The 23,325-nt window shown below is 38.0% G+C and overlaps 1 protein-coding gene across 4 annotated transcripts in view; it reads left to right on the forward strand.

Annotated features, from left to right (window-relative positions):
* Positions 1-20,161, forward strand: part of LOC125263495 (carcinoembryonic antigen-related cell adhesion molecule 1-like) — a 174,655-nt gene extending 154,494 nt beyond the window's left edge. For 2 of the 4 annotated variants that reach the window (XM_048182491.1, XM_048182494.1), the window contains exons 5-7: positions 7,876-7,995; positions 8,129-8,149; positions 18,407-20,161. In XM_048182491.1, the coding sequence (XP_048038448.1) occupies positions 7,876-7,995; positions 8,129-8,149; positions 18,407-18,945 (680 nt within the window). In that variant the 3' untranslated portion in view covers positions 18,946-20,161. Of the gene's footprint in view, positions 1-7,181; positions 7,512-7,875; positions 7,996-8,128; positions 8,150-18,406 lie in introns of all 4 variants that reach the window. The other 2 variants (XR_007183825.1, XM_048182493.1) reach the window with 2 other exon arrangements.
* The last annotated feature ends 3,164 nt before the right edge of the window (positions 20,162-23,325 follow it).

A 23,325-nucleotide genomic window follows, 5' to 3' on the forward strand; every position in this document is an offset into this window, starting at 1 on the left:
CATTACAATTCAATTTAGCCTTTAATCGATAATGAAAATGTTTAATAAAACCAAAAGGTAACATAATAATCAGAAAGAAGTAATTAATAGTTAATAATAAAATTTTAGAGTTTTGTAAAATCCAGAGTATTGTATCTAATAGATGAAGATCAAAAAGAATTAAGACATTTGCAGATAAGAGAGAAGAAGCAGAAGCCAAGGAGAGCAAAGGAGGCTAAATTATCAACGACTCAGTCCATATTATACCATAAGCATACAGGGAAATTCTCAACCCACTCAAATTGATGTTTTTGTTAAAATAAGAAAAGGTTACATGATTTTACCCATTATATCATAAACTGGTCAGATGCCAAAAATGGATATAGGAGTTGTTTTGACCCCCTCCCCTTAGGGAATTTTGCAAATCTTACACTATCAAATGTCAGCAGAAATAATAACAGACATATTTTGATCAGATTCAAATGAGCAATAATTCTGAAAAACATCACTTCTGCAGTAGGCTACTTGGCAGGCGTCCAGTGTCTAACCACAAACGTGTCAGCGTGACCTGTCACGCTGGAACACTTGAAGAACAACTGAACATAACAAGCATACATACTCTGAAATATAAAATAAGAAAAACCATAAGGGTACAATAACAAGTAAATACTTGAAAATATGATAAGAATTAATATATAGAAAGTATGAGTACATAAATACATGAAATCAAAAGTAAAACTGATAAATCATTAGCCATAAACGATTAACATAAATATTAATAAAATACACAAATATAAATATCGACCATTTCGGATCCACCAATAGGATTCTTAAGTACAATCTTTCTGTAATATCCCCCAGGAATGGTGAGAGAACATTGTGCATTGGTACATTTTTCGTCTTCAAACTAATCTTGGTTCTTCAGCTGTCAAAGTTTAAATCCCATCTGTCTAGAGTACGTCCCATAATGTTTACGCATTAGGTCAGTAGACATTCTTCACATTCAACCATATGAGCTTTTACTCTATGAAAGCAATCCGGTTGATTGTGTTTTCGACTACCTCTGAATGTAGTCAAAAGTGGACAAACCCAAAACATTTTAGACCAATGTTACAACCAGGGTATCTGCGGGTCCTTAAAAAGTCTTAAATATATTTTTCCTTTAAATTCAGATTGGATAGGTCTTAAATATTTTTCGTTGCATTACCGCAAAAATGTATGTTTGTTATGTTTTATGTTTTCTAATACGTCATCGACGGAATGGTCCAGCGCCTCAGCAAAGATGTAGGAATATCTGATCAGAGCTGTACACACATTTTTAAATAAATCTGCTGAGGCAAAGCTACTGCAAGTGATTTTCGGTGCTGGAAATCCATATATCCTTTGCTGAAACAAACTCGTCATGGAGAGTGCAGCTCACGGTTGCTTAGTAACGGCAGACGCCACCGCAGTGCCCGAGCGCTTTGGAAAGGAGAAAGCGGCGCCGACGCGTTTTCCATGCGTAAAAGAGTTCAAATGGGTCAACGCGCCAAATGCGAGTAGAATCAGCGCTGAAACGTGTTCGGTAATTTTTTTTTTTTTTTTATGAATGGTGGTGAGAATTTAATATATAATTTGCAACGACTGTGATGTAATTATATAAATAATAGTCTGACGCGCTGCATGTTTGCTGTAACAGTAGTGTTTTCATTTTCAATTCACTGTAAATGCTACTTTGTTTGTGACGTTTAAATTTGCATTTGGGAATGCAGCATTCGTCATTAGAATCGTTTTAATTCTGTTGTTGTTTACAAAGAGAACTTTCAGTGTCACATGATCCTTCAGAAATGTTGATTTGCTGCTCAAGAAACATTCACTATTTATATTATCAGTGTTAAAATGCAGTTTTTGCTGCTTAATTTTTGTGGAAATCCAATTTAAACATTTGTGGTAAGATTTAAAAAATAGAAAAATTAATACTGTAATTCGTCATACTTTAAAGTGAGTGAAGAGTGAAGACATTTAAAATGTTACGGAATATTTCTATTTAATAAATGCTTTAATAAATAATATATATGATAAATACATGTAATATAATTTCAAATAAATGCTGTTCATTGAACTTTCTATTTTTCAAAGAATACTAACAAATATCACCATTTCCACAAAAATATGAAGCAGCACAACTGTTTTCAACATTGATAATAATTAGAAATGTTTCTTGAGCATCAAATCAAATTGTAATGATTTGTGAAGGATCATGTGACACTGAAGACTGGAGTAATGATGCTGAAAATGATCACAGGAATAAATTACATTTTCTAAAATATTTTTCTAAAATATAGAAAACTTTTTTTTTTTTTTTTTATTTGAAAGAATATTTCACATTGTTGCTCTTTTTACTGTATTTTTGATCAAATAAATGCGGCCCTGGTGAGCAGAAAATCAATAATTGTTTCCAAACATTTTGCAGGTACTTTAATACAGTTTTTCTCAAATGCTAAAACACAAAAGCCAATCCTCTAAACCAAATGACCAGTTGTCTAAACACATTTACTAAATCTAGCCATCATTTTCCAATATCATAAACACATTTCACATGAAGACACAATTCACAAAACACAATCCTCCGTTCTCATAAATCTTAACACATTTTCTTTGCTAAAACACAAGTTGCAAAAGAACTCTGCTCATATTCTCAAATGAAAGCTCATGTGATGCAAAATGCTTGCCACAGTCAGCAATATTTGAACACAATGAACACACCTGGCGTCATTCATTACACACAACGACTCAAAATTGAAGACACTTGTTGCTAATGCTGTGACCACATGTATAAAAGCAAGTTCAGAGTGCACAGTTTGCTGAAGATTCCAAACAAACGCAATGGATGAAGGCAGAGTCAGGGGAAGAGGAATTCGAGTCAGAGGAGGGAGAAGAGCTGGCCATGGAAGAAGAGGAGCAGGCCAACGAGGAAGAGGAGTTCAAATCAGAGAAGGAAGAGGAGCAGGCCAACGAGGGAGAGGAGAAGGTCCAGGAGGGAGAGCAAGACAACCTCGCACCATCATTACGGACGAGATGCGAGCAACAGTCATTGACCATGTCATTGTCCATGGCATGACAATGGCTGAAGCAGGACTACGAGTCCGTCCAAACCTGAGTAGGTTCACCGTGGCCACCATTATCAGGGCATTCAGACAACACAACAGGTATTGTACTCTATTGCTTTCTTTGTCACAATACAATTTTACAAGCCTGTGAAAGTAGTCTATTGGTTTCAAATCAGTTGTTACTGTATTGTAAAACATGTCAATTGACAACACATGTTTCTTTCTTTAGAGTTGAAAGAATGCCACATAGAGGTGGGAGGGTTGCCATATTTACAGCGGCACAAGAAACCCTCATTGTGGATATGGTTCGTGAGAACAACCTCATCAGACTCCAGGAGATCAGAGACAATGTAATTGCCGATAATGTCAACTTTGAGAGCTTTGATGATGTCAGCTTGGCCACAATAGACCAAGTTCTCTGGCGCCAAAAGATGCGGATGCAGACCTGCCAACATGTACGCATTTTGCGTACCAGGTACGCATTTTGACCTCAATGTACGCTGGTACGATTTGTCATTCTATACTACGCAAAAACCCGGTGACTCCTCTGTGCACGCCTAGTACTCAAATCCAGCAAAAGAGTTCGACCAATCTGAGCGCTGGGTTAATTTCCCTAAATAGCAAGAGGGGATGATTGACAAATGCGTACAGCCTATCAATAAAAAGAGACTGCAAATCGACAGCAATACAAAATCCCGCTCGATCCCTCCTTCCACTCCCGCCGTCTGTGACTGAATTCTCAAGGACAATACAGCAGTCATGGTACTTCTGACACCTTAAGGTAAACGAGTATAAAATTTACAAGTAATGTTGAACAACAAATCTAAATAAAATTGAAATCGCTGATTATGAAATGTTGTAATGTGTGACTGACTGACAAGCGCGAGTCTGGAGAAACAGGCGTTTATTTATTTATTCTCAGTGTTGAGAAACATATATAGCCTACATGTGTTGCGTTATTATGTTAATACTAACTAAAGTAACTAATTATGTTACATAGCCTACTTATTTTGTATGAAAACTAGCACATTAGTTACTTATGCATTTAACATGACCGTTGTCTCAATGCTGCGCGAGCCCTCTCTCATAAACACAAACGCGTGCGCGCACAGTTATATGACTAACTTCTTGATATTCTTGAATACTCGATGCGTTTGCTCTTATTGGTCCTTTCTATTCATTGTCAACTGTTTTCTATAAATATGTTTGTATTGGCTAACCTTTTATTCAGCGAATGTTTGTCTTGTTTATAATTCAAAGACAGCACGCTACAAATAGAAACCCTTTTTCTGTGGGATTTAGTATCATATTTGGATATTGGAATAATAAATTAAGTATTTTAAATGAATCACATGTAAACTCAACGTTTACTATTTTCTAAGGGTTTCTTAATTGTAGACTAGTTTTCATTACAAAACCTGTATGAACGACTCAACTGTCAGGTTGTATGTAAATATAGCCTTCTTGAAATTCCAAACAAAAAAATTTGTCCATATTAAATATACGAATGTGATTTACTTGTGGTTTGTATAAGCACACATTATGCAATGCAAGAATAATCATGAATTAAAAAAATGCTTTTGAGCAGGTGTAGTAAAATTTTTAATTGTGTCAAATAAAAAAAAACTTTAACAGTCAAAATTAGATTAAAGAAGATGGGTTTGTGTGCTTTGTGTATTGTATTATCAAAAATGTAAAAAATATATGGTTACCCTATGGTTTTACCTGATCTCTGATCAGTTTTCTACATTTGTAGATGTCTTAATTAGAAATTAGAATAATTAAAATGAATAATAGTTATTAATCTCTTATTGGCCTGTTTAGCTTGAGCCATGGAACAGAGAAACAAGCCTTGAAAATTGATAAAAGAACACATTATACAGACACTCTATATTTAATCTTATTAGATGATTAGTTAATTGCACTTGATTTTTACTTTCAATAAAACTTTTGCAATACATTTGTAAAAGGATATTTTTAATGCATGTTTGGCCTGAGTTTTGTTGCATTTTCACTGTTCTGACCACTAGAGGTCACCGTGGAAACGGGTGTCAGGTTGTTTCGAAGCCTCGACACATTACGACACATTTGATTAAACTGCTTCAGTGTTTCACGAAGCCTCGATATGCCCATCACTAAGGCCCCGTTTACACGTACATGGTTATTTTGAAAAACGGAGACATTTCCCTTCGTTTGCGCCCTTCGTTTACACGCAAACGGAGAATTCGCCTCTGAAAACGAGTCTTTTTAAAAACTCCGGCCAGAGTGGAGATTTTGAAAATCTTCGTTTGCACGTTTGCATGTAAACTGAGACAAACGAGTGTTTAGGCAGCCAACGTCACAGAAATGCGCCAGAGCTCGCACCTATGTCAAAAGTGCGACCTATGTTTACATGTGATCATGGAAGCCTTCAGAGTAGCAGTCGCATTTATGTTGGTGCAAACTCTTCTCGTGTGTTTGCATTTGCAAATACAGCTGCTCCATTATGTCGAGGAGCAGAGACGAATGAGTGCTCGGAGAACAGCAATTTTTTTGCAACAACTTCGAATCACTTCAAGAGGAATTCGGGATTCTGATTGGCTTACGTGGGCTTGAACTGCTCGTTACACTCTTGACGTCATATGTACACGGGTACGTGTAAATGAAAACTTTTCTGAAAACTGACATGTGTGCACGATGTTATTTTTGAAACCGGAGAGGTTGAAATGTCCGTTTATGAAAATAGCCGCCCATGTGTAAACGTAGCCTAAGTATTTATTGAACAGAGAGCAGTGACAGAGAGTGATGTTGGTAAGTGAATAGAATATATAGTCTTTGAATGGTGAAAATGGGAAGAATGTAGATCGTGGATAGTTGCAGACTGGAGAACAGGATGGATGAATGACGATGATCGTTAGACTCACACACAGACGAAGCCACAGGAGGATAAGGGAAACATGCTGGAGTGGAGACAGTAAGTATCATCGCGTATTGGAGGTAGGCGCAAAAAAAAAAAAAAAAAAAAAAAAAAAAAAAAAAAAAAAAAAAAAAAAAAAGGAGCCCTTCATGCAAACAAGACCAGACAACTGACTGAGGTGAGTGTGAGCTTTAAGTAGCAGTGGTGATTGGGTGCTGATTGGTAACAAGTGTGTGTGATCAGAACTCTGGCGAGGGAGTGCGCTGTGATTGGATGATGGTGGAGCCTGGCGGGTCTGTGACAGTATAGATACAGGCTCCCACTAATTATTCTAGAAATAAATTCATTCAACAAAGGTAACCTCTTTTGCTACATATTTTTAATGCTTCAAAATGTATACTCTACATGTTTGACCACTTACGAACTATCATTTAGCCTTCTATATGTTGTGTGACGTTACTGCCATCACCAATAAATAAATTACTATTAGAGCACAAAACTGTTTACAAGAGAACAAATTTCTTCATTGATCTAATCACTTAATTTTGCTCTCAGAATGCACCAGATTCATGCATTTAAATTTAAAATGCAAAAAAAATTCCTTCAGGGGGACATGCCACAGGACCCCCCTAGAGGAACCAATGTACACCCACCACAGTCTCACAAAATCCTTTGGGAAACGCATACCATCCACGGGCGTCCAACAGCGAAACGATTGGAGAACAACCTCTTTACGTCAGCACATTCAACCCACTCATTCCAAATGATTGACAGCCAAAGCAACCACTCAGTGTGTCACCTACAAATGTTAAAATGAAAGAGCGAAAGAGAGAGAGAGAGAGAATAAAAGACATGGGAGAGAAAATACAAAAACTCCCAAATCACAACTCAACGTAACATAGGAATGTAACAACCCCGTTTACACCTGTATTACCGTATCACCTGTATTTAGCGTCATCCACTTGCATCGACCAAAATGCCTCTTAATGCCAGGTATGAACAGGGCCTTATTCTATATTAATGCCGTAAATACTTAATCTCTTTGAAACACATTGACTGTTAAAGGATTTAATGAAAATTAAAATGTGTGCAAAAAATGCTTTTCAAAGAGCATGAGAAATTGTCTTCATATCCACAGTGTTTTCATGTTTTGTTTTGTTTTTGTGTTTTTTTTTCCCCAAAAAGATCCTTGAATCAGCTGTTGGTTTGTGTTTCAGGTTTTCCTGAACCAGAAAAAAAGTCAGTGAAGGAGGGAGAATCTCTCATTTTAGACCCTGATGAAATAAGAAAGCCAAATGATGTGATGAGGTGGTATTTTAATGAGATTCTCATTGCTGAAATCACTGGAAATCAGAGTAAGATCTGTGAAGATGATTGGTGTAAAGAGAGATTCAGAGACAGACTGAAGCTGGATCATCAGACTGGAACTCTGACCATCATGAACATTACAAACGCAAACTCTGGAGAATATAAACTAAAGATCAGCAATATCAGTCCTCGTCGCATCAACAGTGGCATGATTAAAAACCACTTCAGAGTTACTGTTAGTGAGTATGTGGGCTATTAGAAATAAATTATCTTTTCACTCAGCATTAAACTATAATTGAGAACATCTCCATCATCTTCACATGCACATCAAGATACACGACACAACAAACACATGCTGTTAACAAGTCTGAATTTATTAACATGAAAATGCATAAAATGAGTTTTTCTGTGACATTGATGTTTCCTTTTGAGCGCACAGTGCTGTGATGCTGGTTTAGCTGCTGTTATTTTTATTAAGTAATCTGCCGTTTATTAATCAATGTCATACAATTGATGACCAAAGTACAAAGGTGTAATTATATTGGTACAGTTGGTTATCAGTGGCTCTCTCTCTAGTAATAATGGACTGTCTGTCTTCATCAGTTCCAGATTCAGGTCTGTCTTCAGGTTCTGTAGCAGGAATAGTTGTTGGTGTTCTTGCTGTTCTGCTCGCTGCTGCTGCTGCTGCTGTGATTATCTATCGCAAACATCGAGGAACAGAAGGTGAGTATTTCAAACAGCTGATTTAACAAGATGGAGATTGTGTGTAAAAATATTTGAAAGATGGAAAAATATGTATTTTTATTGTGATTAACCAAAGTGATCTGTGTTTAATTGAGTTTTTTTGTTTAAACAGACAGCAGGATGTACCGATCAGGTAAGATATTAAAGCCCCATTCAGACTGTCAGTTCAAATCTGATTTTGTGCATATTCGATTGATGCAGCAAGTGTGAATGGCAAAAAAAAAAAAAAAAATCACATGAAATGCAATTTTTTACAAATCAGTTTTGAGCTATACATTCAAATGTGGTTTGAAATCCTATTCCAATCACAGTTCAATCTTATCAGATTTTTTTGTGGTTTATCTCATGCCACGTAAAATGTAAACATGTCAGATGCTGTTATATGAAACATGCCGAAAGTTGCTGCAGAAACAAGGTTGTGTTGTTGCAAAGTACCGGTCGATGAGAATATTACAATATTATGAAGACATTTTAAAGGGGTGGTTCATTGCGATTTCACATTTTTAACTTTAGTTAGTGTGTAATGTTGCTGCTTGAGCATAAACAGTATCTGCAAAGTTACAGCGCTGAAAGTTCAATGCAAACGGAGATCTCTTTTAAATTAACACCCAAAGTGTACAAATGAGTCCATCTTGTCGGGTGTTAAAAAGTAACACTGAAGCAGTGTTAAAGTTAATGAGATAATTGATTGATGATTGAGTGATGATTGACAATTAGTGGTGACACCTGATGTTAATAAGCAGAATCATTGAAGAAACAACAAGAGAAAAAGAGAGAGACACAACAACTACAACTGTCTTCCAGCCATTAGCGGAATAGACAGTTGTCTATTCCGCATAATTCCAGGACTAGCGAGCTTGCAGTGGTGACGGACGCAAGAGCGCGTAAGTGTTTTGCTTAATATCTGTTCTGGGTCAGTTGCTTCGTTTATTATTTGCTGCTAGGAAGGATTTAATTCGTATCTGTGTTTGTCCTATTTCCTACCTCGACTATAATTGTATTTTAATTGTACTTGTTTAGAATAACAGCCGCGTTTGCAGACTTTATTGGTGTTATTGCCCGCACTTAAGCTTTAGTTAGTTTTGGTTTTCAGCCATTCACGGGTTTAGGCTTTTGCAGTGCTGATTTGCAAGGCGGGCCTGGCGAGGCTAAGCATACTTAAACTCGTGTAATTCAGAGGTGAGCAGGACTAGCGAGCTGGCAGTGGTGACGGACGCAAGAGCACGTAAGTGTTTTTCTTAATATCTGTTCTGGGTCAGTTGCTTCGTTTATTATTTGCTGCTAGGAAGGATTTAATTCGTATCTGTGTTTGTCCTATTTCCTACCTCGACTATAATTGTATTTTAATTGTACTTGTTTAGAATAACAGCCGCGTTTGCAGACTTTATTGGTGTTATTGCCCGCACTTAAGCTTTAGTTAGTTTCGGTTTTCAGCCATTCACGGGTTTAGGCTTTTGCAGTGCTGATTTGCAAGGCGGGCCTAGCTCGTTTCAATCACGTGTTAATAAGCAGTATATTAATTGTGTGTGCGTGCTGTCGCGGAAGCGTCAGCGGGAGCGTTCAGCCTCCTCAGGTAAAGACCTGCGACTCTACCTGCGCGACTCCACCGAGCAACGAAACCGGTAGGCACTTAAGTTTCTTCCCTCCTTTCACACTTTTCCTTCTTCCTCAGCATGTGCTTTCAACTCATTCCTGTTGTCTCTCGGCAACGCTCCACTAACCCACGTAAAAGGCAGCGCAATGCTTCTAACCTGCGCCCTATTTACTCCTCTTCTAACACTAATACTCCTCTCTCTGTCTCTGTGGGTCTATGGAATTGTCAGTCAGCAGTTAACAAAGCTGACTTCATCCCAGCCTTTGCTACTAATTCTTCTCTTAATATCTTGGGCTTGACTGAGACCTGGATTCGTCCAGAGGACTCAGCAACCCCTGCTTCTCTCTCTAACAACTTCACTTTCTCTCATACCCCTCGCCAATCTGGGAGGGGTGGGGGCACAGGTCTTCTCATTTCTGACAATTGGAAATACTCGACTCATTCCTCTCTGTGCAACTACAATTCATTTGAGTTTCATGCTATTACAATCTCAATTCCTGTCAAAATTCATATCGTAGTAATTTATCGCCCCCCAGGCCAACTGGGTACCTTTGTAGAGGAACTGGACATGCTGCTGTCCTCATTCACAGAGGATGGTAGCCCACTTGTAGTTTTTGGCGATTTCAACATTCATCTAGAGAAGCCTTATGCTTCAGACTTCCACTCTCTTCTAGCCTCATTCGATCTTAATCGGCTCATCACCACAAGTACACACAAATCTGGCAACCAGCTTGATCTCATTTACACACGCAACTGCATCACCGACAACATTCTGGTAAAACCTCTGCACTTTTCTGATCATTTTTTCATTACTTTTAATCTTCAACTTCCCATTTGTTCACCACCAACCCCGCTACCAGTTACCTTCAGACGAAACCTGCGCTCTCTTTCTTCTTCTGATCTTTCCTCTACTGTATCATCCTCCCTTCCCTCACCCTCACAATTCTCATGTCTGGATGTGAATACAGCAACAGACACTTTATGTTCCACATTAACTTCTTCTCTAGATAGTATCTGTCCTCTGTCATCCAGGCCTGCACGTGCCACTCCCTCTAATCCCTGGTTATCTGATGTTCTTCGTGAACATCGGACCAAACTCAGGGCTGCAGAGAGGAAGTGGCACAAATCAAAAGACCAATTTGACCTATGTAGCTATCAGTCTCTGCTCTCATCCTTTTCTGCTGAAATTCATGCTGTTAAATCCTCCTATTTCCACAACAAAATCAACAGCGCCTCAAACACACGCACACTTTTCAAAACATTCAACTCTCTCCTCTGTCCCCCTCCACCACCACCCACCTCATCCTTACTGCTGATAATTTTGCTACATTTTTCACTGACAAAACATCTACCATCAGCAGTCAGTTCTCCGCTCCACACACACAGGAACACAGACCAACCACACACACAGCCACACACCTCCTCTCTTCATTCTCCCCCCTCACTGAGACAGAAGTATCCAAACTTCTCCTCTCCAATCATCCTACTACCTGCCCTCTAGATCCCATCCCCACACACCTTCTACAAGCCATCGCTCCCACACTTTTACCAGCACTGACACACATCATCAACACATCTCTCCACACTGGCACTTTCCCTAACACATTCAAGCAGGCTCGGGTAACCCCACTGCTTAAGAAACCCACATTAAACACATCTCTTGTAGACAGCTATAGACCTGTTTCTCTCCTACCATTCATAGGAAAAACACTTGAACGAGTTGTTTTCAACCAGGTGTCATCTTTCCTCTCACAGAGCAACCAATTGGATGTCAATCAATCTGGTTTCAAGAGTGGCCACTCGACTGAGTCTGCACTGCTGTCGGTCACTGAATCCCTGCGGATTGCAAAGGCTGATTCCAAATCATCAGTTCTCATTCTGCTCGATCTATCTGCTGCCTTTGACGCGGTGAATCATCAGATCCTCCTGTCCACCCTCTCATCACTGGGCATCACAGGTACTCCACTTCTCTGGTTTGAATCCTATCTCACAGGAAGGTCTTTCAGGGTTTCCTGGAGAGGGGAGGTATCCAAAGCTCATCAACTGACCACGGGTGTTCCTCAGGGTTCAGTTCTTGGACCCCTCCTCTTCTCCATTTACACTACATCACTTGGTCCCATCATTCAGTCACATGGTTTCTCCTACCATTGCTATGCTGATGACACACAACTCTTCCTTTCATTCCAACCAGATGATCCCACAGTAGCTGCACGAATCTCAAGCTGTCTGGCGGACATCTCGGCATGGATGAAAGAACATCATCTACAGCTCAACCTGGCTAAGACTGAGCTTCTCGTCTTCCCTGCCAATCCGACTCTAAATCACGATTTCAGCATCCAGCTAGGCACATCCTCAATTACCCCATCAAATTCGGCCAGAAATCTTGGAGTAATCCTTGATGATCAACTGACCTTCAAAGACCACATTGCAAAGACAGCTCGGTCATGCAGATTTGCACTATACAACATCAGGAAAATCAGGCCCTTTCTAACAGAACATGCAATACAACTTCTGGTCTAGGCTCTGGTCATTTCTAGGCTTGATTACTGCAATGCACTTCTGGCTGGACTGCCATCATGCACAATCAAGCCTCTGCAAATGATTCAGAACGCAGCAGCACGTCTCGTCTTCAACGAGCCCAAAAGAGCCCACATCACGCCTCTCTTCATCTCTCTTCACTGGCTACCACTTGCTCCTCGCATCAAATTCAAGGCGTTGACGCTTGCTTACAGATCCACCACAGGCTCAGCACCCTCCTACTTCCACTCACTCTTACGAGTCTACACTCCTACCAGAAACCTGCGCTCATTAAAGGAGCGAAGGCTTGTGGTACCATCACAGAGAGGCACAAAATCACTTTCCAGAACATTCTCATTCACTGTCCCTTGCTGGTGGAATGATCTTCCTGCCTTCATCCGGAATGCGGAATCCCTGGCAATATTCAAAAGACAGCTGAAAACCCATCTCTTTCGTGAGCACTTAACCTCATCTTTAAAAAAAAAAAAAAAAAAAAAACCTTCTTATTCCTATCCTTTCACTTCCTCTAATCCCTCTCTATTGTAGCTTAGGATAATCTGAGCACTGCCTATAACTTGTATTATGAGCACTTCTTGTCTATTTGCCTCGTCATGACGACTCGCTTGTTGTATTCCTCACTTGTAAGTCGCTTTGGATAAAAGAATGAATAAATGTAAATGTAAATGTAAACATTATTACACTTATTATTAACCAGTTTGATTTGATTTCTGTCATACATCAACAAAAGTTCTTATTGAGAATTAACAGATGTTTAGATGTTAATGTTTTAATGAAAGTTTAGTTTGAAGTCACCATGATGGTGAAAAGCATTTCCTTTAGTTGGGCTCTTGACTCTATTTATTAACATTAATTTATCTCTGGCTGCTCCAACTTTGTGTTTGTAGCGCACATTTGTTATGGCCAGAGAAACTATGATCTGAGCTGTGTTTCCCAATATTGCTTTAAGCCAAAGGTTATCAATTTAGGTTTACAATGATTTGGGAATCACAGTCATAATGGTTTTGTATTGATGACATTTTCTTTGTGAAGTGGTCAGATCCATTGGTGACATACAGTATTGACAGGTCATATAGATGTTATATTTCTTTCTAGTAAATCTGTTACCGCTTGAGATCCAGCAGAGCTTTTATAATCTGAAGATTTTAAAAAAGTTAAAATAATAAGACACACACAGACATCAAGAATCAGCATATGACCCTTAACAATGGTGACAATCAAACAAAGTGCTTCATGTTGCAGTGCATGATGGGAGCCACCAATCAAAACTCATCCATGACTCCCATCATGCATTGCTGCATGAATAAATTATGCAGCTGAACTGTCCTGTAATTTTCATAGATTGTTCATGTTTGCTTTTATTTTTCTGTTGTTTTGTTGTGACAGTAGCTTGTTTTGTGATGTTCAGAGTTGATCTGTTTGTCAGTATTTTGTATTTATTTATCGTCACCGTTCTTGAGAATCAGATGCTGATTCTTGATGTCTGTGTGTGTTTAAAAACAGAAACTTCAGTTCATAATGTATTATTCTTAAAAAAAAAAATCATCCTGCTGTTGGATCTCAAACTATAAACTCACAGGACTACAATCACTAATACTAAAGCTACACATCAAGCATATAGTCAGAGATTTAGACTCTAATAGACATCAGGCCATCGCATGATGATAATATCATCATCAAGTTATGTTGTGACTGGATCATATTTTCTCTGACATTACAAATGTGTTTTACAAACACAAAGTTGGAGCAGTCAGAGAAAAATTAATAATAAAAGTCAAGGGTCAAGAGCTCAGCTAAAGCAAACCCTCATCTCCACGATGGTGGCTTAAAAATTTTGATTTTCTCCTTTGGTGATTCTGCTTGTTATCATCAGGTGTCTTCAATAATGCTCAATCATCACTCAATTAATCACTTAATTATCTTATTAACTTTAACACTTTTCAGTGTTCTTTTAACACACTTATTTTAACACTTTAACACTCTGGAGTGTGGTCTCACATGTACTCCCAGGAGAGTTAATTTAACTCTGGAGTTTTTGCAGTGCAGCATATCTAAACACTTTGACACAAATACAAAATGAAATACCGATTGCAGAGGTTCTGCTTGACCCTCTTCATCTGGGTCTGATTCAGCTCAATTTGATACAGCAATATAGATGCCATTATTTACATTTCCACTGTAACGCATGTAAGTTAACAACTAATGGTAAGGGGCGTGGCATTTCTGGACGCTTCAGCGAATCACAATACACTGGACCAGCTAACCAATCTGAGCACACTGGGTATTTTGGAGGGAGCGGCTTCATAGAAGCAGGAAGTCAAACGAGCCGTTCATATGACAATGGAAACAGAGGTGTAGAATAAAGGTAACCGAAGTATTAAGTTACGTTAAACTGCGACCCAAAAACACAATCAAGCCTAGAAAAAAACCATTGAACCACCCCTTTAAACTTTGAGACGGCGGAGACGACAGCACAGAATAAATAAGATAACCGTGCTTTTTAAGACAACATCTGTATTGCAAACCCCTTTATGTTGCTGTTGGCATATACCTAACAACACAACATCCTGGCCATAGAAATAAATACAGATATTCCGGAAAATGAAATAGCACCACTGGACTCACAAATCAGATCTGAACAGTTTCAATACAGCCAATACGGCCCTGTTTAAACCTGGTATTAAGATGCATTTTGGTCGATCAGATCACAAGTGGACGACACTAAGTGCAGGTGTAAATGGGGTATAAAACATTTTGAGCTTGTCCACTTTCAACCATTTCCTGAGGTCGTCAAAAACAAATATGACCAGATTGCTTTTATAGTGGAAACACTCATGTTGTTGAATGTGTGTGAACAGCCACTAAAGACCATTCCTGATTTCTAGTACACACACACAGTGTTTGTCCGGTCTTGTGGCTGTCAGAGCAGAAATGAAAGCTGCTGCTCTCCATATTCCTGTTGCATTGATATGTAAATTGCGTGAGCTTATTTTTTCCAGTTAGATGGAAAGATCTGAAAAAGCCCAAACATTTACCCACCCATAGATGGTCAATGACTGAAATAAGTTGTTGCAAAAGAAACGATACATAGCTAACATGTCGCATTAAACTGGCAAATTTTAGAATGTTTTAGGCAAGTTGAGAAACACTACTTTAAAGTGTTAGTTCACCAAATAATAAAATTTATGTCATTAATTCTAATCTTCTTTTCTGTGCCATTCTCATACATTGTTTACGTCCAGCATTTCCAGGTTCTATGCCAAAACGGGACTCATTATTGGCCGGCTCCTGCGACAACATCACACGCATGCATTGTGCTGCTCACGTGAACAGTGTTGGCCAATAATAATGAGCCGGCATACAGACGTAAACACGGAAGCCTTCACTGTGCTTACTGCGTCACCTGCCTACACTGTAAATTCCAATAAGTAAATCTTACTTAAAAAAAGCATGCAGACCGATTGCCTTGAAAAAACCAAGTAAGATGAAATAGGAATAGTATGTAGAACTAACAAGTGCCTGTCTAGTATTGTACACTTACAAGAGAGTTCCAGTAACTTAAAACAAATTTGTACCCTTGTGATTTGTACCTTAAGAGACCAGTTTTGTACCTTTGGTGACAATTTTGTACCTTTATTTAACAGTACAAAAATTGACCCTTCAAAAAGGGTACAAAATTGTCTTCGACAGCATACAATCGTTGACTATAATGAGATATATATATTTTACACATACACATGCTGAATTAAAATCAGAATTTATTAATCCTTTTCATTTTCACATTTTACAACATTTCATTTTAATCACATTTTTAAACATTCCATATGACTCCATCTTGCCAGGTGTTAAAAAGTAACACTGAAGCAGTGTTAAAGTTAATGAGATAATTGATTGATGATTGAGTGATGATTGACAATTAGTGGAGTCACCTGATGTTAATAAGCAGAATCACTGAAGGAAAGAGAGAAAAAAGGTGTTAATTAATGATTTATGGAATGTTTCATTTCAAGTCACCATGAAAGAGGTCAGCGTTTGCTTTAGTTGGGCTCTTGACTCTTTACCTTTTATTATTCATTTTTCTCTGTCTGCTCCAACTTTGTGTTTTTTAAGCACATTTGTTATGGTCAGAGAAAATAGGATCTGGTCACAATATAATTTGATGATGATATAATCATCATGTGATGGCCTGATGTCGTTTAGAGTCTAAATCTCTGACTGTGTGCTTGATGTGTAGCTTTAGTATTAATGATTGTAGTCCTGTGATTTTACAGCTTGAGAGCCAACAATAGTATGACTTTTTTTCTTTTCTTTTAAGAATAATACATTATACACTGAAGCTTCAGTGTTTAAACACACACACACAGACATCAAGAATCAGCATATGATTTTCAAGAACAGTGATGATAAATAAATACAAAATACTGACAAACAGATCAACTCTGAACATCACAAAACAAGCTACTGTCACAACAGAAAAATAAAAAGCAAACATGAACAATCTACCAAAATTACAGGACAATTCAGCTGCATAATTTATTCATGCAGCAATGCATGATGGGAGCCATGGATGCGTTTTGATTGGTGGCTCCCATCATGCACTGCAACATGAAGCACTTTGTTTGATTGTCACCATTGTTGAGGGTCATATGCTGATTCTTGATGTCTGTGTGTGTTTAAAAAAAAAAACCCTTCAGATTATAAAAGCTCTGCTGGATCTCAAGCGGTAACAGATTTACTATAAATAATATAACCTCTATATCACCAGTTAATACTGGATGTCACCAATGAATCTAGCCATTACACAATGAGAAAACACAACCATTATGACTGCTTCCCAAAGCATTGTAAACCTAAATTGATCAACTTTGGCTCACAGCACTTTTGGGAAACACAGCTCAGATCATAGTTTCTCTGGCCATAACAAATGTGCTCTACAAACACAAAGTTGGAGCAGCCAGAGATAAATTAATGTTAACAAATAGATTCAAGAGCCCAACTAAAGGAAGTGCTTTTCACCATCATGGTGACTTCAAACTAAACTTTCATTAAAACATTAACATCTAAACATCTGTTAATTCTCAATAAGAACTTTTGTTGATGTATGACAGAAATCAAATCAAACTGGTTAATAATAAGTGTAATAATGTTTAATGGCTGGAAGTCAGTTGTAGTTGTTGTGTCTCTCTCTTTTTCTCTTGTTGTTTCTTCAATGATTCTGCTTATTAACATCAGGTGTCACCACTAATTGTCAATCATCACTCAAACATCAATCAATTATCTCATTAACTTTAACACTGCTTCAGTGTTACTTTTTAACACCTGACAAGATGGACTCATATGGAATGTTTAAAAATGTGTTTAAATGAAATGTTGTAAAATGTGAAAATGAAAAGGATTTAATAAATTCTGATTTTAATTCAGCGTGTGTGTGTAAAATATATATATATCATTAAAGTCAACGATTGTACGCTGTCAAAGCCAATTTTGTACCCTTTTTGAAGGGTCAATTTTTGTACTGTTAAATAAAGGTACAAAATTGTCACCAAAGGTACAAAACTGGTCTCTTAAGGCAGTGGTTCTCAAACCTGTCCTGGGGACCCCCCACCACTGCACATTTTGCATGTCACCCTCATCTAACACACCTGATGCAAGTCATCAGCTAATTAGTAGAAACTGCAAGAGTTGAATTGGGTGTGTCTGATGAGGGAGACATACAAAATGTGCAGCGGTAAGGGGTCCCCAGGACAGGTTTGAGAACCACTGTCTTAAGGTACAAATCACAAGGGTACAAATTTGTACCATTGTACCCCTAAAGGTATAATTATGTACTTTGTTTTCTGAGAGTGAAAGGCAATCCAGTTTACTTGTTAAAACCATGCAAACCGATTGCCTTAAAAAAAAAACAAGTAAGTGTTACTCATTTGAGTTACTCATTTTTTAAGGGTTACCACTAATTCATTCGTTTTCACCACATACAGTAAATTAGACCCCAGTCCTTATCGTGCCACAATGAGGTGTCAGGGAGAGACGCTGCAGGGCACAAGACCCAAGGCTCAAACAATAGTAAAGAGAGTGCAGGGGGATGGCAGGAAGGCCAAAGCCTCAGGCCCTACACCATACCCCCCAACCTTAACTAAACTCCACCACACCAGATAAAGCCTGGGATATCTTAGCCCATTAGGGACCTGAGGCAAGAGCTAGGTTGAATATACTGTAGTTTACTAAAATTATAGTCAATGTTGTTACCTCTTTCAAATCAAGTGGAGATTGAGGAGATGGTCAGGACTCCAGACTCCGCTCCAGTGTCCGAGTCGTCTCCAGACTCTTCTTCTGCCACTGAGCCCGCTCCAGACTCCGCTCCTGTCGCCGAGCCCTCTCCAGACTCTGCTCCTGTCGCCGAGCCCGCTCCAGACTCCTCTCCTGTCGCTGAGCCCGCTCCAGACTCCTCTCCTGTCGCTGAGCCCGCTCCAGACTCCTCTCCTGTCGCTGAGCCCGCTCCAGACTCCTCTCCTGTCGCTGAGCCGCTCCAGACTCCTCTCCTGTCGCTGAGCCCGCTCCAGACTCCTCTCCTGTCGCTGAGCCCGCTCCAGACTCCTCTCCTGTCACTGAGCCCTCTCCAGACTCCGCTCCTGTCGCCGAGCCCTCTCCAGACTCCGCTCCTGCCGCTGAGCCCGCTCCAGACTCCCCGAGACTCACGACCCGCCATTAGGGGTGTTGAAATTAATCATTGCATCAATGCATCGCGATGCGGACGTGGACGATTCTGCATCGATGCAGTAATAGACCTTAATCAATTATAGCCTATGACCAATGTTCCCTCTAAGCTGCACGCGTGCACGGCCACGCAGAAAGAATAATTGCCGCGCAGAAAAATCTGGGAAAATCCATTTGATTGTAGTTTTAATGAGAAATAAGTGCAGTGCTCTGGTCAACCGCTATAGACTTATTGTCGCTACACAGTAAAATCCACAGAGTTAAATCAACTCTGCTCAGATAACATTTGGTCCCTCTCTAGTGATATAGTGTTAAAATAACACTGAAGCAGAGTTAAAGTTAATGAGATAATTAAACAATTAATTAAGGGATGATTGAACATTAATGATGAACACCTGCTGTTAACAAGCAGAATCACTGAAGAAAAGAGAAACACATGAACTACAGCTGACTTCAGCCATAGCCTTAGATGAAATCAACTGAGGATAAAAGACATTAAATTTCTAACCAGATTGACTTTGTTTCTATCACAAAGAAGTGATCAGCATATCACCTCTGTTATAAAGATTTTTTATTTTTTTTATTTTTTTTGTAAAAAACATACATATCCTGTAATGCTCACAGTTTGGTTTATTGCTTCAAATATCAATATCAGTGACTTTGTGAATGAACTGCTCACTGTAAATGGTGTTGTTGGGCTTCTTCTAATCTTATGTTTAGTGAAACTCAGAGTGCTGCATAGTGACCACAGACAAGAGGATAAAAATGGACTCTCACATGTCAAGCTTGATAAGGATATAGTCAAAAGGTAAACTAAGAAGTCAACAAAATTCTAATGAATATCATTGCAAATTATAAAACATGGATGCAAAACTGTTATTCAATTGTTAATTTTATACAAATTCTTTTTTCCCCTTCAAATAGTACAGTGTCTGAATTACAAGCCCTCAGTTACAGAAAATGCAAGTTGTGCTCAAAGAAGTGACCCTCTAAGATGAAGATGTGACATTTAAACTTGTTTGTTTCTTTGTTTGGTTCAGGCATTTGTATTCTTACATTTGTTAAAAAAAAATGCACTTCACTTCTGTTCTTTGTTTTTCAGTGACTTTTCCAGAAAATTGCATTGTAATTCTTATTCACTGATGTAAAATTCTGTACTTTTCCGTAATACAGTTATAACTGAAATGTTTTATTTGAAAGTATTTTGGTCAAAAGATTAAATGCTGCTGTACTTTTTTAATGTACTGTAAGAATAGTTGTAATGGTGTACACAGTATGTAGTGCATTAAAGTTTTTAGATTTCAAAGTGTGTGTGTGTGTGTGTGTGTGTGTGTGTGTGTGTGCGCGCGCGCGCAGCTTTATAGTAAACCAAGTAGTTATGCTAATGCATTTGTAATGACCTGAAATTGTATTGGAAATGTACATAAAGCACATTAAAACAATACTTCAAATATACTCTAACTGTAATAGCAGAAGTATTAAAAGTACATTTTAAATGTATTTAAAGAAATACTTAAATTGCACTAAATGTACTTAAATGGGTCCATTTTAATTTAATATATTGCAAATAGCTTAAAACATGAACTTAAGTACATCTTGAAATATGCTTATTATACTTCAAGTTGTTTCAAAATAATACATTTAATATGCACTTAGTATAGTATAATTTTAATATATTAAGTGTGTCCACTGTCACGGCCGGCTCAGTGCTGCGACAAATGAGGAAGGCAATGAGAACAACAATGAATCAAAGAATATTTATTAACGAAATTAAACTTACAAATAATAACTTGATAAAAATACAGATAATGAGTACCTCATAAGTCCCGCCCCACAAGCAAAACTGGCCCAGAGGACCGTCACACCACAAAGCACAATTTAAATATATATAGTACAGTAAAATACACTTTTTTAGTACACTTCCATAATGTACTTAAAGTGCTCTATTTTCATGCACTTATTTTCTACTTAATATACTAAAAGCTCTTCTTTAGTACTCCTTAAGATAATCTTAAGAACATCTAAGTGTACTCAACTGTGCTATTCTGAGACAGCATGAATTTGAACTAAAATGTGCTTTTAATATACTATCTCTGTATTAAAAAAAAAAAGTATTTAGTTACCACTTGTTGTATACTTGAACCCATCTATCATACACTTTTAAATATACTTAACAGACATAGAAAATAGACTTATGATATATTTCAAATATAAGATTAATATATAATGAATATATACAAAATGTATTTATAATGTATGCATACAAAATTATGAATACATTTTGTATATATTATCCTTAAATTTAAATAATTCTTAAGTGCATTTCCTATATATGATGAGTATATTTAAAAGTGTATGAAAGATGGGTTCAAGTGTACTACAAGAGGTTACTAAATACATTTTTTTTTAATACAGAGATAGTGTGTTAAAAGCACATTTTAGTTCAAATCCATGGTGTCTCAAAATAGCACAGTTGAATCGGAATGTTGAATGAGGGACAATTTAGTTTTCACAGGCATCCCGGAACAAACCCCAGATGACCCCAAAAAATCAGTAAAGGACTTTATGATTAACTTTATGATTAAACTCAAATTACCAGCCGAAACTGTACAGACAATCACTTTTCATTGTGTGCATCATATTAGATCTCAAAACAACAGTAATAGACCTCGTTCAATCATCGCAAAATTCAAACATTATGAACAAAAGTGCTGTTTCAAAGACAAGGAAGGCAACTTAAAGGAACAAACTACAGACTCAATGACTAATTCCCAAAGGACATTCTTGAACGATGAAAACTGCTTTTCCCAATTCGAAAACAAATGATAAATGAAGGAAAAAAGGGAACCATCACTGTGGACAAATTATACATAAATGGACAGTTACCGTGAAAAGGGCATTACTCCCTGGCTCTTCTGAACCATTCACCCCATTACTGAATAAATAACCAGCATGTTCATAAATTCATAAACAGATCACCATTGACAAACATACTCAATTCCTTATTCATAGACTAAGACAAGAAGAATTTCACCACAGTAATAAATCCGGTAAGTACTTGGCAAATCAAATTAAACAAAATAAAGAAGAAAAAAAAGACAATATCTGTTATTAGGAATCGGCAGGGAAATCCACCAGAACTCACCAGAAGAAAATCTTTCAAAATTTTTATAGTAAATTATACTCATCAGAAACAGACCCTACTCACAATGACATCAATTCATTTCTCGACAGCATCAATCTGCCGCAACTTAGTGAACACCAAAGAAACTGCTTGGAATCACCCATAACACAACATGAACTATTTACAGCACTACAACTCATGCTGAACAATAAAGCTCCCTGCTGAGTTCTACAAACATTTTTGGTCCACTTTATCACCACTCTTCATCCGAATGATGAATCAATCAAAACAAAAATTAAAATTTCCAGCTTATATGAACAAAGCTACAATCTCAATTCTGCTTAAGTCTAATTACGATCCAACATTACCATCAAGCTATCATCCCATTTCTTTGATTAATGCAGACATCAAAATCATTGCCAAAGCACTAGCTGTTACAGGACAGAGGAGATCGGAGACAACGGAAACAGGTAGGTGGTGTTTATTGAACAACAGCAGTAACAAACAGTGAAGCAGGTGAGAGAAATAGCCAAAGAGTCTTGTGCTAGTGATACTGGGTGGATGGATAAAAGTCCTTCGAGTTGCAGGGATGATGATAGGGAGACACACACTCACAAAACCACAGGAACACAGGAGGAGACAGGAAACAAGGGAGATGTTGGAGACGTTGGAGTCATAATATAAGGGTCCTTGAGGTATGGATAGTAATTAAGTCCTTTTGCAAACGAGAACGGACCGTGAATTGAAGTGAGTAAGAGTCTTATGTAGTGCTGTGGTGATGAGGAGATAACTTGCAGGTGTGGGTGATGGCTGAGTGGTGAAGTGAGTGCAGGTGTGAAATGAGCTGTGTCCCAATTCAGGGGCTACGCACTTTAAAGTGCATGAAAGGGGTGGGGTTTTGGAGTGGAGGGTTGCCAGGTCTGCGCAACAAAACCATCCCAAAAGTAGTGTAATCACAGCATAGTGTAAAAGTATCCCAATCCCAGAAGTGGCAACAATGAGCCGAGCATCGTTACATGGCTAGCAGCTGTGTGACAGACAGCTGACAGTTGACGTTTGTGTGTGCATTTTAAAGCTTTATGACTTTCTGTTTGGTTTTGACATGCTTCACGACGGGACACTGGACCAAAATATGTATGGTTAAAATAATGTTAGTTTGATATCGTCTGCAACTAGTAAACCTTGTTTGTTTTTTATGTTAAATGAAACGTTAACTGTGAAAATACATTCATATTTACACATTTACTCTGTATTTAAGTCTAAAATTAAAGTATAGCCTAGTTCTTTAGGATTTTATTCAACTGCACTCCATCTCAGAGACAAATATTGTATTTAAAACTGA

This window comes from Megalobrama amblycephala, linkage group LG2, assembly GCF_018812025.1.
Source record: "Megalobrama amblycephala isolate DHTTF-2021 linkage group LG2, ASM1881202v1, whole genome shotgun sequence".
Classification (NCBI taxonomy): Eukaryota; Metazoa; Chordata; class Actinopteri; order Cypriniformes; family Xenocyprididae; genus Megalobrama; species Megalobrama amblycephala.